Raw genomic sequence first — 19,105 nt, forward strand, 5'->3', positions numbered from 1 at the left:
AGAGCACCATAAAATATGCAATTGGCATTAGTGGGTTTATTTCTTCATAATTCTTATCTCTGAATAAGGAAAATGTCATTTTTCAATGTGTGAAGATCAACCAATTTGCTTCATCCATCAGAATATCCCCCAGTAGTGCATGTAGTGTCTCATATTAACACTGTCTCTCCATCCAGGCATTTGTCCTGAGACCATCACCCAAGGCCTGGACACATACAGGAAGTTGGGGGTACATACGGTATATGCAGAAGATATCGGTCTGCCTTCTCCCCTACTCCATGCCAGATTCCAACACAACTGACTTCACCAACCCCTCCACCTTCCTCCTGCTGGGCATTCCTGGCCTGGAGGCGGCTCACGTCTGGATCTCCATCCCCTTTTGTGCCATGTATGCCATAGCCGTCTTGGGGAACTTCACCATTCTATTCATTGTGAAAATCGAGCCGAGCCTGCATGGACCCATGTACTATTTCCTCTGCATGCTAGCTGTCACCGACCTGGTCCTGTCTACGTCCATCCTTCCCAAAACCCTGAGCATCTTCTGGTTCAATTCGGGGGAAATAGATTTCAATGCCTGCCTCACCCAGCTGTACTTCATTTACTGCTTCTCATGGATGGAGTCTGGGATCTTTGTGGCCATGGCTTTCGATCGCTACGTGGCCATCTGCAATCCCCTGAGATATTCCACTATCCTGACAAACCCCGTGGTGGCCAAGATTGGCCTGGCCGTGGTGCTGCGTGGTGGCATGCTCATACTGCCCTATCCCTTACTGGCGAGGCAGTGGCCATATTGCAAAACCAACATCATCCCCCACTCTTACTGTGAGCACATAGCCGTGGTGAAATTGGCCTGCGCAGACATCCGCATCAGCAGTTACTACAGCCTCTCTGTGGCATTCTTTTTTTTTGGTCTGGATGTCTTTTTTATCATCATGTCCTATATCCAGACCCTCAGGGCTATCTTAAGCCTCCCCACAAAGGACGCCCGGCTCAAGACTTTTGGGACTTGCGGCTCGCACCTCTGTGTCATCTTAGCCTTTTACATCCCAACTCTCTTCTCCGCCCTCATGCACCGGTTTGGACACAATGTGCCCCTTCATTTACACATTCTCATTGCCAACATGTACCTCCTTGTGCCCCCCATGCTAAACCCCATCATCTACGGGGTGAGGACTAAACAGATCCGGGACAGGCTGCTCCGGCTTATTACTCATAAAGGGGCCTAAAGTTTTCTCCTGGTGCTCTGGCTCTCTCACTAAGGAACGAGCAGAGCTGGCTGCTCACATGGTGCTGGGCCCTCTTCCCAGAATCACTGACTGCACAGTCAAAGTGACATTAATCCTTTCCTGGCCTTACTGTGCTGTTTCAGTGGGACAAACTGGGGCATCCGTCTACATAGAACTCATTAACTCATGGGGTTTCCTCCTATCTAATTTTAAGTAACAGGACCCTGGTGGCCCTGCCCACTTCTTTCACCAAGGTCCCGCCCCTGTTGCTCACTCCTCTCCTCCCCTCTGCATATCATTCACTGGATCATTACCGCCTCTCACCCACCTTGATGCATGTGCACTTCCAGGGGCTAGTTAGGCTCTTGAAATCTTATGTTTTTAACAGATAACTTAGCAATTAGCTGACAGGAATACAGTATCACATTCCTATATTCAAGTAATACAATTACATTAATAATCCACTCACTCAGGTCTCATACTAAGATGTTCTGACATCTTTTGGCACTGGTTCGGTTTAAACATTTCATGTATCTCCTTACTTTGTTACTAACTCTGCAGAGAGAGAGAGAGAACCCATCAGGCCTTCTGGGAGGGGAGTGGGGTCTGGGAGGGAAGTGGGGTACAGTGGGTTAAGGCAGGGGGGCAGACACATCTGGGGTCCATATAACATCAGATTGGCCATACTGGGTAAGATGAATGGTCTATCTAGGCCTGTATCCTAGCTCACAACAGTGCCCAATACCAGGTACTTCAGAGGGAATGAACAGAACTGGAAAATTCTGAGTGATCCATCCCCTATTGTCTCAGCTTCTGGCAAACAGAGGCCAGGGGCACACAGAACATGGCCTTGGCTTCCTGGCTAATAACTATTGATGGACCTATCTTTCATTCAGTTCTCTAGTTCTTATTGGAACCTTGTTATAGTTTTGACCTTCACAACATCTCCTGGAAAAGAGTTCCACAGGTCAACTGTGAAGAAATACTTCCTTTGTTTGCTTTAAATCTGCTGCCTTTTAATTCATTTGGCTGACCCCTAGTTCTTTTGTTAGTTGAAGGAATAAATAACACTTCCTGACTGAACTTTTCCAAACCACTCATGGTTTTATTTACACTCTCATGTCCCCCCTTAGTCGTCTCTTTTCAAAACCAAAAAGTCCCAGTCATTTTAATCTCTCCTCAGACGGAATATCAATTTGGGTCTATTGGCCAGCAGTTGCATAGACCTTTCTGATGCGGTGTCATAACTAATAACTCATGTTTGATGAGATGAATCATCTGTATCCTTATATCTTTTGGCTTTTCCTCTACTCTTTGCTCACACTGCTTGTGCTAGAGGTACTGAAGGGAAGCTGCACCCTGAGAGTGGGCCTGGAAACCCAGAGCCAGAGACAGGGCCTCAACATGGCTCCTAATCAGGAAATCATAAAAACACGCAGGGATCCAGCACGTGGAACCCAAACAAAGTCACTCGTTGGGCTTCCAGCAGCTGGAGCTTGAGCAGGGTTGTGACAGCAAACCTTGAGCTGCTACAGGGATGCTCGGGGACTGCGAGTAGAAGGGGCATGGGGCTGGGCAGGGAGGTGTCCACAAGATGTTCTCCTCACCCAAATGTGGCTCCTCTGCCCTCAGTGTTTCCCTGAGTGTTCTCATTCCTAGACTGATCCAGCCAGGCTCCCCGAAGGAAATGTTTCCTGAATCAGGCAGTGTTGGCTTGGGGTCAAGGAGCGGGTTCGTCTCTTCATTGGAAAGTGTTCCACAGAATGGAAGAGGCAGGAAATCCCTGTTCTATTGGATTTCATATCAAGTCTCCCTCTCTCTCTCTCTCTCTCTCTCTCTCTGCATTTTCTTCCATCGCTCCCTTTCCTTTGTAACTCTGCCCACTCACACACCTCCTTCTCTCTTCTACTTCTAATGTGCATCCCACTTTAGGTGCCAGTTATAAATGCTGAAGGCACTATTCCCTAAACTTCAGTGGCAACTGCACTGTGAATTGCTGCACCTGATAGCTCATCCGGCTAGGCCAAAAGCAGTGTGCCTTAGTCTTTGTATTAATCCCAGTAAAACTAATTCCCTGCCCATTACTATCATAGAATCATAGAACATCAGGGTTGGAGGGGACCTCAGGAGGTGGGAATGTGGGTGGGAGATGAGGAAGGCTGAGGAACTCCAGGCTGACACCTTCAATGCTCATGGTCCCCTAGTAGCTGCTCCATATGAAGGGGCAGCACAAGATCAGGATTGAGGATATCTGAAGCCAGCAACTGTCCCCATCGGCCCTGTGTAGGTTTTGGCAGCTTTCTTACTGGTGACAAATTATTAGAGTGAAAGACCAGCAAGTTCTGAATTAGGCATACCAAGGACGTCCTCTACATGGCCAGCGATCAAGTGGGCAAGAAAATTTTCAGTGGCAGGAAAGGCTGCCGCTGCACAAATATACATCCAGATGCTGCCATTAATATAAAGGGAAGGGTAACAACCCTTTATGTAGCCAGTAACATAAAATCCCTCCTGGCCAGATGTTCCCTCTCTGGAGAGAGAGAGAGACCACGCAGGTAAACCATCTTCTGAAATGATACCTGAAATGTGTAGCCTGACTTAGGGGGTACTGATAATTTAATTTATCTATTTTACTTTTTTTATTTTTAGTTAATTAATTATATTAATAATAACTAATTATTAATATTAATTAGTATGCTTTATAGGCTCACCAATCTGTTTGATCAGAAGATAAAAGTTTGCCTAGTTCCCTTGAAACTTAGAAAGTTTAAGAAGACCAAATACATCCTACTAATCATAGTAGTCATCATTGATAGATAGAATTGATGGAGAAAGATAGATTAGAAATACAATAAGTAAGAATAGAAATGGAATACTCTATCGAGGTGGGTCACCTCTTTTGTAGAATAAAGTGATGGAAATCCTTCCTCCTATACCCAAATTTCATTCCTCACCCACAAAATGTTAGAGTATGCTTACTCCGTAAGCTAGTATGTTTGTGCATATTGAGGACAGGTATATACGCTGTGACAAAGCTCTGTCCTTGTCTCTGTGGGTACCACGTTACCTGGTGGATTTCGCTAGCCTCAGAGGCTCACTGTGACCCTCCACGTAGCCCTTCTCTCTCTAGAGGCAAGGCTCACAGCCTACTGAGCCATTTTCATCATAAGCCAGCAAGGGAGATGAGGAGATGCAACCCTCCCTTGCACAATTTCTATTGTCTCCCACTCTCACTGATTAATCAGGGAAGGGAGGGGGGAGCCTGGGCCCGCCCTCTACTCCGGTTCCAGCCCAGGGACCCTAATAGTATCAGCTATGGTAGCTGACTTTTTGGAAATAGAACATGTACAATTCCCTGGGCCACTTCCCTACAGCTGCCGCCACTCAATATCTCCTTCACCGTTATCTCAGGGCCTCCTTCCTTGTGCCTCATATGGATTTGTACTACTTAGTTCATCCAACAGCGCGGCTTCCTCCTACAGCTCCTGACACTTGCACCTCGCTGACTAACTGGGAGGCTTTCAACTCGTTCCATCCAGCCCTTGATCGGCTTCAGGTGTCCCAATCAACCTAGCTATCTCCATTGCTTTCTAGAAGGATCTTAATTGGCCCCCCGTGTCTTGATTCACCTGGAGCAACTGCCATTTGGTTACCATGGTACCAGGGATTTGTTTAGCCTGGGGCTAACATACCTGTTCCTCACTACTTTAATACAGCCCTTGCCCCGTCACAATGCACACAAGTTTCCTAGTGGTGTACGTGTTAAGTATGTGGGTACAAGATTGAAAAAAAACAAAACAAAACATGTCATTCTCTATTGTCTATTGGTCTAGATAAAAGGTCATAGGCATACGCATGGAGACTTATTTATTTCGGTAAGAAGTTATAGGTCAACTTTACTTTTCTGGGTAAAAGGTCTTAATATCGATATGCTAACTTTGCCTTAGATTAACATACAGGATATGGCCTGTAGGTCTCTTGCATTACAGCCAAACTTATTTTAATATAAATCTATACACCTATTACAATACATCAAATACTTAAACTCTAAGAAAAGATATAGATATAGATATGCAAGCAAGCAGGTTAGTCCTACAGGCTACAAACAGGCTACTACTTTTCAGTTACAGAAACTGTAAGTAAAGGCAAGGGAATGAGTTAGATTAACTTTTGTTTTAGTTTGTCAATTTTCCCTATGCTAAGAGGTAATTTCATGCCTGTTCTTTAACTGGAAAGCAAAGTCAGAGGGGAATCCTCTGTGTTTTAAATCTTTTTATTTACGCTGTACAGTTACCTTCCATCCTGATTTTACAGGTGTGATTCTTTAACTTTTTTTTAATAAAATTCTTCTTTTAAGAATCTAATTGATTTTCAGTGTCCTAAAAACCCAGTGGTTTGTTCTGTGCTCACTTTGTAGCCATTGGGTTAGTATAGTATTCTCAAGCCTCCCCCAGAAAAGGGGGTGAAGGAGCTTGGGGGAATATTTTGGGGAAAGAGGGACTCCAAGTGGCCCTTTTTCCTGGATTTTTTGTCTCAATCACTTGGTGGTGGTGGCAGCAATACCGTCCAAGGACAAGGGAAGGATTTGTGCCTTGGGGAAGTTTTAACCTAAGCGGGTAGAAATAAGCTTAGGGGTTCTTTCATGAAGGTCCCCACATCTATACCCCAGAGTTCAGAGTGGGGAGGGAATCCTGACAGACCCCTTAATCACCTTAATCCTGACAGACCCCTTAATCACCTTAATCACCTTAATCACCTGTGTGAATGGCCCCCCAGATACCATGGCAAAAAGTCCGTTGATCCAGTAATGTGTGTGAGGCTGACGTCTGACAAACAGAAAGCACAGTTGATACTTGCTGACGAAGAAAAGTAAGAGGGACATTTTCAGTGGGTCACCTATTTTGTGTGTGATGATGTCACCCGGCACACTCGCCCCACACTGGATGGGGAAGGATTAACCCTACATTGTGGGCTGAGGAAGCAGTTGATATGGGCAGAATATTCATCAGTACAAGTGAGAATTCAGATTCAGTTTACCTGGTGCTCAGGAGCTTATCTGAGAAAGAATTACACAAGCTGTTTAAGGTTATATAATGCATGTCTCCTTAGTGAGCCTCAATTCCCCAAGCATAAACCCCCAGTAAGTATGTTGGCCTTACACACTATCCTGATTGGCAAACAAAGTGGTTATAACTACCAATTCTAAATGAAGACCTCTTCTCTTCACTTCTCTTCTCAGCCGTCAGGTCTATTGAAGATCCCCCGAGGCAAGGCCTTGGCTGCATAGACACCCTCTCGTTTAAAGTCCTACAAGGATCCCATGAAGCAGAAGCTTTCCTACTCTGTCACATGTCCAAGAAACATGCCCTATGGGCGTTTTATTACTAATTTTCTCCTAATTAATATTCTGGAAGGGGGTTGGAGAGGAGGGATCTGTGACGGTACATTCCATATGCTTCATGAAAATGTGCTTATGAATATGAATATGACATAACTGGAATACACTTTATGCTAATTACCCCGTGTAAGGCATCATTACAAAGCTTATAAACTGCTGAATGTGTTCATCCTATTTGTATGCATGTATCATTTCTATGTCTGAAGTTAGAAATATAAGGTATACACTTGAATAACTTATATAATAACTTATATGCTCAAATAAATTGGTTAGTCTCTAAGGTGCCACAAGTACTCCTTTTCTTTTTGCGAATACAGACTAACACGGCTGTTACTCTGAATCTTATATAATTATGAAAAGCAAGGGCCATTAAGGACACTTCAGAAACTCGATGACTCTTAAGCAAGAAATCTGAAGCTGTGAATGGCTCTGTTTTCATGTAGCCTTCCTGTGGATGAGCCCATACAGTATAGAGACATGGATCTCTCAGAGACATGTGATCAGGCCATCTAGTCCTGGAACCATCTTTCAACATCTACTTTCCCATGAGGAGATGGGCTGGGGAGGGGGGAGAAACTGGGAGAAAGGATGCCTGCCTTTGGCCAAATCTACATCCAGGTGGGGATCAGGACAAAGAAGACTGCCAGTCATGAGAAAACCCCTGCTTACCACCTAAGACATCTGCTGGAACTAACAAAGGCTGAAGCGGGGGGCCCAGACTAGGAATGAGTCTAATCTATAAAAGACGTTTATTGGAACATCTTTGAGAATGAGATATTACATATAACCAGTTTCTTAATGGATTAAGCTTAGCCTTACATGTTTGTTTTATTTTGCTTAGTGGCTTACTTTGTTCTGTATGTAATCTGTTCTGATCACTTACAACCTACTTTTTATAGTTCATAAAATCACTTTTGTTTATTAATAAACCCAGTGTAAGAAAATGTAACCTTTGCATACCTCTCTTTATCTATCTTTACTTCGAGAAAGAGGGCAAATAATATGAACTCACACTGAATAAAATGTTATACGGTGTGAGATGAACTTATCTGGGGTTCAGACTCCCAGAAAGGCTGCGTACTGAGTGCTGGGGCGGATCCCTTTGAACAGAGAAGCCCCAGGGCTGAGTGAATCTCGGTACCTGTGTTCTGCAGCGGGGTGTGGACCTAACTCTGGGTCTGTGCTGGATGAGACCTGGAGGGTCTGGCTCAAGAAGACAGAGGTGAGGGTGCCCATTCTGGCAGAGGGGTTATTCTCAGTGGTATCCCAGCACATCCAGTGACAGTCTCAAGATGCTCTCTGTGACCAAACCTGTCACAGTATTGACAAAAGAGTGTTCCTTGTTTACCCTCTCATCAATGATTCCCTCAAGGTCCTATAGTGATGTTCTTTGACAGGGTTCATCTTTCCCCAGCTCACAGAACGTATGTTTACTACATTTTTTTTTTTTTTTGCTTTGCTGGCATATTACCTGACAAAGGTCGGTATTAGGACAAAGACACAGAATAGAGCCAGCCAGTGAATTTCCACATCAGTTGCCTGATGCTAAGAAAATGTGTTCCCAGAAGCCTCGAGCAAATTCAGACTTGTCAAGCAATAACAACATCAGGCTCACTGCATTCATTCATAACAACTCTAGTAATTCATAATAATTCAGCACCATACCAGCAGAAGCCATGCCCCTCAACTCTACTGGGCATGCTTCAAAAACTTGAGCATAAAGGGGAGCAGCTCAGCTTAATTTGGGGCTGACTGCCAGGGTGGAAGGACATAGGCCAGTGGCTCCAGCCAAGGCTCAAGCAAAGCTTGACACTGGGGGAATCGGAGACACATCGACCCAGGCAGATGCTAAGGCAATCACAGAGGCCTCGCAGAGTTGCCAGAAACAGCCCAAACTGGAGAGCACAGACCCACCCTGGACGCCCAGACAACGGCAGCAGGAACTGCAGCAGGAAGCAGCCCAGGGGGATTAGATAGTGGCTTAGTAAGAGAACTGGACTTTTGAGTCAGTGTGTTTCAGCCAGAACTCCCCCACTGACTCGCCGGCATACGCTCCAGCCACTACCAGGGCCCTGGGCTGGGGTCCAATGGAAAAGAAGGGCTGAGACTCCCCTACCCGGGCTGCCAACCCTGTTTTTTTTACATGGTGGCCCCCTTCCTGACTGACACCACTGTGCCACAAAGCCTTTCCGCCCTTCTAATGGGGGCAAATTTACTGACTTTGGCCACTAAACCGTACTGCCCTGCTAAGAGGGGAAAATCTATAGACTTTGGTCACTAGTCCTTATAGCTGTGCTGACAGGGGAGAATTTATTGACTGTGGCCACTAGTCCTCATTTCCCTAGTGACTTCTTCCAATTTACCGATGGTAGCCACTGGGCCCTACAGCCCTGCTTACAGGGGTGAATTTATAGACTGTAGCCATGGGGCCTTACTGCGTGTTGACCTGGGCAAATCTATTGCCTCTGGCCATTGGGACACGCTACCCAGGTATTAAGGGCAAACACAGTGACTTTAATCTATGGAGTCCGGCCATTGAGCTGCATTGCCCAGCTATGAAGGGTAAGTACAATCACTTTAACCATTAGGCCTTATTACCCAGCTAATAAGGATGAGTATATTGACTCGGGCCTGTGGGCAAGACTCAGACATGGGTTACATATACCCCCAACCACTATATCCTGAGAGAGATGGGGCGCACGCACCCCATACTACAGGGGGTGTTCCCCAACCCTGTCACATGTGGAGGTGAATGTGGGCAGCGGCCCAGGCCTGAGGAGAGGCCTAAACCCAGCAGATTGGAGGAGGGTATGGTTCTCCCCTCGATCGCCTTTGCGTGCTAATGACCTGAAATTAGCGGATACCACCATGGATTTGGATAGTCTTGAAATGGCTCCGAGAAAGCCAGTAGCAGTAAGCTGCACAGCAAGAACAGCAATACAAACAGCCACAGGTGTCTGCCCATCAATAGGCCGTGATGCGGGAGTCGGCTACTCAGCAGCAGGTGCTCGTCCAACAAATAGCAGCATTCCACCAGCCAGCAGGGCCTTTGGTTAATTCTCTACAGGACCTCAACCCAGGATATTTACTGCCTGTCCTCCGACTAAGACTCATGAAGATGGGGCATGGAGATGTTCCCGAAGCCTTTCTTCTGACATTTGAAAGGGTGGCCACTACTGCCCGATAGCCAGTGGGATAGTGGGCCACACTTCTAGCCCCTTACTTACATAAAGAGGGCCTTGGGCACACGGCCTCCGCATTAGTCAGGGGCTAACATTCCTTCACTCAATTAACGGTGTGTGTGACTCTGTGTGCCCCAAAGAAATATTGTGGCACCCCCCATTTTTAAGATGGTGATTGATTATGAGGCGTTTTTTACAAAGTATATTATGTAATATATCAATGGAACTGGTATGATTTGCTGAATATCATGACCCTATGTGTATGCATGTATCATTTTTGTACCTAAAGTTATGAACATTTAGCTTATGTACCAGTATTTCAAATGTGTTTTCTCCTGGGTAACACCCACAAGGTAATTTACATCCAGTCTAAGCTGCACATTGTGGATGAACCATTCAAGGTTATGGCCCATTAAGAAACAAAATAGGCCAAAGATGATCCCCATCTGATGGACGTTCCTGTGAACATTCTAGCCAGGATGTTCATGAATTATCAAAGAATACAAGGGTATGTGACCAGTTCACCTTGTGTCTGTACTTTTCCACTAACTGTGCTGAGGGCTTTTGCTTGGAAAAATGAGGTTCCCTTCACATGATAAAAGCTATGACAAGTGGAAGAGACGTCATCACTTGATCTCACTCCCCCTACATGTCAACACCTTTAAACACCAAAGGAACAAAGGACTGAACTGATTGTGCCTTCCCACAGACTCACAATGTGAGAGGGGGGCACAGATTGACATACAAGAGGGCTCAGTGGTTGGTTGCACCCTGGGGAAGTCTGTCACACCCACCAATGACTAAATCCTTCTAGACCATTTCCCTCTTATCATGCGCTCAATTACTGACAGAGAGACCGTGATGATGACAGGGAAGTCAGGACTCTTCGGTTCTGTCTGTCATTCTCTCAGTGACCTTGGCCAAGTCATGTGTCCCTTTGCCTCTGTTTTCCTATCTGCATATCGGGGATATGTTCATGGTGACTTTCCTTTCCGAAGAGTTCTGAAGATCCTTAAATGAAAGGTGCTGCACAACATGATGACAGTGACTGATGAGAATTACTGATCTCTGATCACTTAGCATAAGGCCCGTGTGCCTGCAGATTTATGTGATATCAGACCCTATGGAGACATAGACGTTGTCCCTCGTTTTCTTACTAATCTACTATAATTGTTCAATATACACAAATACACAGAGCAGATGTTTCCTCTCTGACTCAGCACAGAGCCCAAGAGCTCTAATCTCCCTTTGGGAAGGCCCCTTATTTACTGTTTATACAGAAGTGCAGTCATGGAAAGAGAGAGATTGGTAAGAGTATCTCTGGTCTCTGGCCTGTTTTCATTCAGATGCCACTTCTCCCCTAGAGGCTGAGCAAATCCCCTGGGGTTACACAGAGCCATATTATAAACCGTGCAGATGCCTGTGTCTTCTCTTCTTGTCTGATGTTGTTGCAGATCCTGGGGTGAGAAAGGTGTGGGACACGGTTACCTGAGGGGGATTCCCAGGAAAGACACTTCCATCTCAGGATCCACAGGTACTGCATCTCTTGACGAGGAGCTCACCAGCTCGACAAACCTAATGTAATGTGTGTGTGGTGGGATGGAGTGTTAGTCTGTGGTCCTTTCTGCTGTGCACACCCAAGAAACATCTCAAAGACCTTGCGAAGGGTGATGAATTTCCTCCAGTACCACGGGACAAAATATCTCCTTTTGCTGTGGCTCCCCAGCTGGTTGATGACCTATGGTCCAAGGCAGCTGCATTTCAGTGGCAGAGGGGATCATTCAGGATGAAAGGTGTTAGTCGATATATAACATAAGGTGAAAAGAAAAGGAGTATTGTGGCACCTTAGAGACTAACAAATTTAATTCTGAGGCCATGGGCCATAGTGTCCTCAGACTCCACTGAGACAAAACTGACCTTGGAGTAAGAACTGACTAAAGACCTCAGGAGCCCGCCATGTGTTAATGCAAAGACACTGTCAGCGCCTCCTCTTGCATGTCAGGGCCCTGGCTGTTGATGGGGGAGAGGGTCTGTTAGCTGACTTTTATCTGCTGGAAAGTGCTAGGGCTCCTCACCGAAGAAGAAGAAGAATAATTTTTCAACATGTCCCAGACACGTTCTAGAATGCTACAACTTCTACAATGTTAGAAGTCTAAATAATAAAATGGGTGAACTAGAGTGCCTCATATTAAATGAGGATATTGATATCATAGTCGTCACAGAAACTGAGTGGAATGAAGATCATCATTGGGATACAGTAATACCAGGGCACAAAATATATCAAAAGGAGAGAAGAGGTCATGCTGGTCGGAGAGTGAGATTACATGTGAAGAAAAACATAGAATCAAATGAAGTAAAAATCATAAATGAATCAAACTGTATCATAGAATCTATATGGATGGAAATTCCATGCTCTAATTATAAGAATATGGGGGTAGGCATATATTACTGACCACCTGATCACGATGGTGATCATAAAGGTGAAATGCTGAGGGATATTACAGAGGATATTGAAATTTTTAAAAAATCAATAATAATGCGGGATTTCAATTATCCCCATATTGATTGGGTTCATCTCACCTCAGGATGGGATGCACTTGACACCATAAATGACAGCTTCTGTAACAGATGACTGGGGGATATTATATTTGACGCCAATTTTTAAAAAGGGCTCCAGAGGTGATCCGGGCAATTACAGGCCTGTATGCCTGACTTCAGTAGCGGGCAAACTGGTTGAAACTATAATAAAGAAGAACATTCTCAGACATATAGATGAACATAATTTGTTGAGGAAGATTCAACACGGTTTTGGGAAAGGGAAATCATGCTTACCAATCAAGTGGAATTCTTTGAGGTGTGCAACAAACATGTGGACCAATGGGATCCAGTGGATATAGTCTACTTAGATTTTCAGAAAGCCTTTGACAAGGTCCCTCACTAAAGGCTCTTAATATAGAATAATGGGATCTATATTAGCTGTTACCACTCAAGAAGGAGAGCTCGGAGTCATTGTGAATAGTTCTCTGAAAACATCGACTGAATTTGCAGAGGCAATCAAAAAAGCAAACAGAATGCTGGGAATAATTAAGAATGGGATAGATAATAGGACTGAAAATACCATCTTCCCTCTGTATAAATCCATGGTACGCCCACTTCTTGAATACTGAGTGCAGATGTGATCGCCCCATCTCAAAAAAGTTATATTGGAATTGGAAAAGGTTCAGTAAAGGAAAAAAAATGATTTGGGGTATGGAACGGCTTCTGTATGAGGAGAGATTAATAAGACTGGGACTTTTCAGCTTGGAAAGGTGATGGCTAAGGGGAGATGTGATTGAGGTCCACAAAATCATGACTGGTGTAGAGAATGTAGACATGGAAGTGTTGTTTACTCCTTGTCATAACACAAGAACTAGGGGTCACCACATGACAATAATAAGCAGTGGGTTTAAAACAAATAAAAGAAAGTATTTAATCACAGAATGCACAGTCAACTTGTGGAACTCCTTGCCAAAGGATGTTGTGAAGGCCAAGACGATAACAGCGTTCAAAAAGAACTCATTAATTTCATGGAGGATAGGTCCATCAAAGGCTATTATCCTGGATGGGCTGAGAGGGTAACGCTTGCCTCTGTTTGCCAGAGGCTGGGAATGGGTGACAGGGGATGAATCACTTGGTGATTGCCTGTTCTGTTCATTCCCTCTGGGATACCTGGCACTGGCCACTGTCAGTAGGCAGGATACAGGGCTAGATGGACCTTTGGTCTGACCCCGTATGGCCATTCTTATGTCCTTATGTTCCCTTATTCATGTGTTGTGAGAAAGAGTAAATATAAATTCCTGATCTACATTCTTCATTGATAGATTAATAGGGTTTAAAGTCAAAAGGGGCCATTAGATCGTCCAGTCTGACCTCCTGTATAACACAGACCATTACAATTTACCCAGTTACCCTTGTATTAAGTTTCTTGACTTGTGTTTGCCCAAGGCCTGGTCTAAACTCGGAGTTTACATCACAGAATCATAGAGCCACGGGGTGAGAAGGGACCTCAAGGGTCAGCTAGCCTGATTCCCTGCCAAGAGTCAGGACTTGTTGTATCTAACCAGGTGGCTATCCACCCTCCTTTGGAAAACCTCCAGTGAAAGAGCTTTCATTATTTTCTGAGGCACCCCTTCCATTGTCCTACTGTGCTTAAAGTTAGGAATTTTGACCTGAGAGTTAATCTAAATCTGCTCTTTTGTAGTTTGAACCCATTGCCTCTTGTCATGTGCTCTGTATTTAAGGAGCGTTATCATGTCCCCTCTTAACCTCCTTTTCTCCAAAGTAAACCGAACCAGTTCCTTTGGCCTTTGTTGATATGACTTGCATTCCATCCTTTTCATCATCTTTTTTCACTCTCCTCTGGATCGTCTCCACTTTCTCTACATTTTTCTATTAGTAGTGAAGAAAATTGGACACGGTGTTCCTTCTGAGATATAGCGAGCACCAAGTAGACTGGTAGTATCACACGCCCATCACTTGCTCTCTATGCCTCTCCTAATACAACAAACCATAGAATCATAGAATCATAGAATATCAGGGTTGGAAGGGACCTCAGGAGGTCATCTAGTCCAACCCCCTGCTCAAAGCAGGACCAATCCCCAAGTAAATCATCCCAGCCAGGGCTTTGCAAGCCTGACCTTAAAAACCTTAAAGGGAGGAGATTCTACCACCTCCCTAGGCATTCCAGTGAACGCATTCACCACCCTCCTAGTGAAAAAGTTTTTCCTAATATCCAACCTAAACCTCCCCCACTGCAACTTGAGACCATTACTCCTCGTTCTGTCATCTGCTACCACTGAGACAGTCTAGATCCATCCTCTTTGGAACCCCCTTCAGGTAGTTGAAAGCAGCTATCAAATCCCCCCTCATTCTTCTCTTCCGCAGACTAAATAATCCCAGTTCCCTCAGCCTCTCCTCAGAAGTCATGTGTTCCAGTCCCCTCATCATTTTTGTTGCCCTCCGCTGGACGCATTCCAATTTTTCTCACATCCTTCTTCTAGTGTAGGGCCCAAAACTGGACACCGTACTCCAGATGAGGCCTCACCAATGTTGAATAGAGGGAAATGATCACGTCTTATGATCTGCTGGCAATGCCCCTTCTTATAGAGTCCAAAATGCCATTGGCCTTCTTGGCAACAAGGGGACACTCTTGACTCATATCCAGCTTCTCGTCCACTGTAAGCCCTAGGTCCTTTTCTGCAGAACTGCTGCCGAGCCATTCGGCCCCTAGTCTGTCGTATTGCATGGGATTCTTCCATCCTAAGTGCGGGACTCTGCACTTGTCCTTGTTGAACCTGATCAAATTTGTTTTGGCCCAATCCTCTAATTTCTCTAGGTCCCTCTGTATCCGATCCCTACCCTCCAGCGTATCTACCTCTCCTCCCAGTTTGGTGTCAAACATTGCATTTGCCTTTTTTTTTTGGCAACAGTAATTACATCCACACCCTTGAGAGATGTAGCTGTGTCATCCTCACCCTGGAGTAGACAGCATCAATCTTGCTACCAACTCTAGGGGAGGTGGATTACCTACACTGAAGTGTTATGGCCAGGCTGCTGTAGCTGCTTAAGTGGTTCTGGAGATACAGGTAGTTGGAAAATTTACCACTTCCCTTTGCAGTTTGTTCCAATTGTTAATCATTCTTAGTGTTAAACATTTGGCCCCTGTTAGGGGGCTTATTCTTTCACCCACTTACTTCCCTGGTCCTTCTCGCATGAACAGAGAGCAACAATACCCGAAGTCCAAAGGTGCAAGCAATTACGATGTTTATTGGGGTGAACTTCCAGCAAGCATGATTCCAGTTTCCTTCCTTAGTATCCCCCTTCCCAGCTCTGACACCACAGAGCCTTACACCTGTGTCCCTGATCCCATTCCTGCCCTTAGCAAAACATGATTCCAATTTCCTTACCCCCAATCCCTGTTCCCATTTCCCCCTTTAGCAAAACATGATTGCAATTTCCTTACCCCCATTCCCTGTTCACATCTCCCACACCCACCCCCACTTTCCCCCCACACCCACTCACTTCCTCATTGACTACAGATCATATAGTAAAACTTGAGTTCTGCTTAGCTATACCTTAACCAATCATTTTCCTGAAATTTAGCTAACCAATCCTAACATATTGTAACATGATTATGTAACCAATTATATCCCACCACCTCAATTAGTTTACACCCAGCAAAATTAATTATAAAGCAGACAGGAACAATCACAGAACCAGACAGAGATTACACAGACAAACAATAGCAAAGTGGGAACTATAATGACAAAACAATACAGAAGTGAGGATTTCACATCCCAGCTATTGATAAGTGAGTTCTTGCCAGACAGGATGCTATCAAACTAAGTTTCCTTTTACATTTTCTAGGCACTTCCCTTTCTCTGGAGGCGATAGGCGTTATCAGGACAGGATTGTATCCTAACAGCCCAATCGCACCTTATTTCAACGTGACTAGTTTGGAATGTGAGGAGGTGACCGGTCGCTTCCCAGCTTATGGCTGCCTCTGTTGCTGAGCCAAAGGCCTTAGCCTAAGCACAGGGCCCCAGACTGTCACAGTAAGAGGAGGCCCTTACACCGGCAGACAGTGATTTTGATTCTTTCTTTTATGCCTCTAGAACTAGCCAAGTGATAAGAATACAACTAAATTCTTCGAGTACAGGCCTTTATCATCAGGCCTGAATATCTATATCCTAACAGCCATGACTGCGAATGAGCAAGCAGAGATTGGGGAAGTCCAGACAGCATGGACTCACTAGCTTGGCTTCCAGTGAATTAAGGAACAATGACGGATAACCAGTATCTGCACACATGTTTCCTCCTCGTGCCTATTTAGGTTTCCCACATCATGGCGTGTAGGAATTATTGACCTATGGAGCACCATCAAGTATGGAATGGTGTTATTTGAGCCAGTTATTCAGAATTCATTTATTTGAATAAAGAAAATGTCATTTACCAGTGTGTGAAAAGTGATCGATTTGATTCACCCGTGAGAACAGTCTCCGGTTGTGCATGTTTTGTCTCATAATGGCATTGTCTCTCCTTCCAGGCATTTCTCATGTGACCACCACCCTAGACTCTGCGCACATACAGCAAGTCAAGGCAATTTACAGTAGATGCAGGCGACACTGTTCTGCCTCAAAGTTGGAGACCTTCTCTCCTACTCCATGTCAGATTCCAACACAACCGACTTCTCCAGCCCCTCCACCTTCATCCTGCTGGGCATTCCTGGCCTGGAGGCAGCCCACGTCTGGATCTCCATCCCCTTCTTTATCATGTACACCGTCACCCTCTTGGGGAACTTCACCATCCTGTTTATCGTGAAGACAGAGCAGAGGCTCCATGAGCCCATGTACTATTTCCTCTGCATGCTGGCTGTCACCGACCTTAGTCCTGTCTACATCTACCATGCCCAAAATGCTGAGCATCTTCTGGTTCAATTCCAGGGAGATAGATTTTAGTTTGTGCCTCACCCAGCTCTACTTCATTCACTGCTGTATAGCGATGGAGTCTGGAATCGTCATGGCCATGGCTTTGGATCGTTACGTGGCCATCTGTGATCCGCTGAGACATTCCACCACTCTGACCAACTGCTTTGTGGCCAAGATCGGCCTGGCCGTGGTGCTGCGTGGCAGCATTCTTGCACTGCCCTATCCTTTCCTGGCAAGGCGGTGGCCATATTGTAGAACCAACATCATCTCCCACACTTACTGCGAGCACATAGCCGTGGTGAAGCTGGCCTGCGCTGACATACGCATCAGTAGTTATTACGGCTTCTCTGTGGCATTCTTGGTGATTGGTCTGGATGTGTCTTTTATCACTGTGTCCTATATCCAGATCCTCAGGGCCATCTTCAGCCTCCCCACAAAGAACGCCCGGCTCAAGACTTTTGGGACCTGTGGCTCCCACCTCGGTGTCATTTTAGCATTTTATATCCCAGCTCTCTTCTCCTTCCTCACACACAGGTTTGGTCACAATGTGCCCCCGCATTTCCACATTCTCATGGCCAACATGTACATTCTACTGCCCTCCATGCTAAACCCCATCATCTACGGGGTGAGGACCAAACAGATCCGGGACAGGCTGATCTGGCACGTTACTCATATTGAATAAAGTTTACTTCTGGTGCTCTGGCTCTCAGACCAAGCTCTGTGGAGATCCAATGGTTGACATGGTGCTGTGTTCTCTTTCCTGAGTCAGTGACTATTGACATTAAATCCTTTCTTTACCTTACAGTGCTGTATCAACCTGACAGTCCGGGGAATCCATCGATGTACAACTCACAGGGTTCCCACATTTCTTATTGCCTGTAACTGGACACTTGAGGCCCCACACTTTGCCCCACCTCCCCCCCGGTTTGTCCTGCCCCTGTCACTCACTCCTCTCCTCCACTATCCCTATTACTCGCTGGATTGTCTCCATCCCCCTCTCTATCCCAGCTGCATCCTCTATGTGCGGGGCTGGAACGGGAGTTTCAGAAGCCTGATGAGGATCCTTCCTGCTTGTAGGACGCAGCCCCAGTTGAGCAGGGGCTGATATGAGTTAATGACACGGTTGTGCCCCCCTCACACACTCTGCTGTAACTGGACACTGCCAGATCCCCTTTTCGACTCAATGTTCCAACTGAAAATCAGGGGGAAGGGGTGGTTAGTGGTGTGGAACCCTAGCATCCTGGGGTGGAGGTGATGGGAGAGCAGGGTGGAGGGTTTAGAATGGATATTAGCGTGGGGCTGACGGAGTGGGTGGTCTGTGAATGGATATTAGCGTGGTGCTGATGGGGAAGAGGGGTCTGAGAATTGATATTATCCATGCAGGTGATAGGGGATGGGACCTGTCTGGGAATGGATATTTGTGTGGGGTTGACGTGCGTCTGGTGTGTGTCTGGGAATGGATATTAGTGTGGGACTGATGGGGAGCAGGTGGTCTGGGAATGGATATTAGCATGGGACTGATGGGGGAGGACCTTGGACTGTGTAATGACATGGAGGACACACCTCTCTCTCCCCTAGCTCCTGGGGAGTTGGGTGAGGGGAAGTCCTTTTATCCCAACTAGAGAACAGCTTGTTAATCACTTCACATCATTTCTTATGATTTTCTTTTTCAGGGGGCTTTGTAGCCTGTTCAGTTAAAACGGACACAGCCCCTTTATATCGTTTTGTCTCCAATTGATACTTTTGTTTTTCCTGCATTTGTGCATTCATATCACATCCCAATTCCTGACAACTCTGAGTTAATGCAACCATAGCTGGGCATTGGCTATATTT

At 45.5% G+C, this 19,105-nt stretch overlaps 1 protein-coding gene and 1 pseudogene across 2 annotated transcripts in view; one reads left to right on the forward strand and one right to left on the reverse strand.

The window, feature by feature from the left end:
- LOC311514588 (olfactory receptor 52R1-like) overlaps positions 1-19,105 on the reverse strand; it is a 272,348-nt pseudogene that overhangs the window by 66,834 nt on the left and 186,409 nt on the right. The window lies entirely within an intron of this gene.
- On the forward strand, positions 243-17,954 carry LOC311512940 (uncharacterized protein; the record flags this gene model as incomplete). Its single annotated transcript, XM_084614410.1, is given in 3 exon segments — positions 243-1,220; positions 16,958-17,227; positions 17,229-17,954. Coding segments are annotated over 3 exon segments (1,974 nt in total).

Source organism: Lepidochelys olivacea (genome assembly GCF_965140295.1).
Source record: "Lepidochelys olivacea isolate rLepOli2 genome assembly, chromosome: 1".
Lineage (NCBI taxonomy): Eukaryota > Metazoa > Chordata > Testudines > Cheloniidae > Lepidochelys > Lepidochelys olivacea.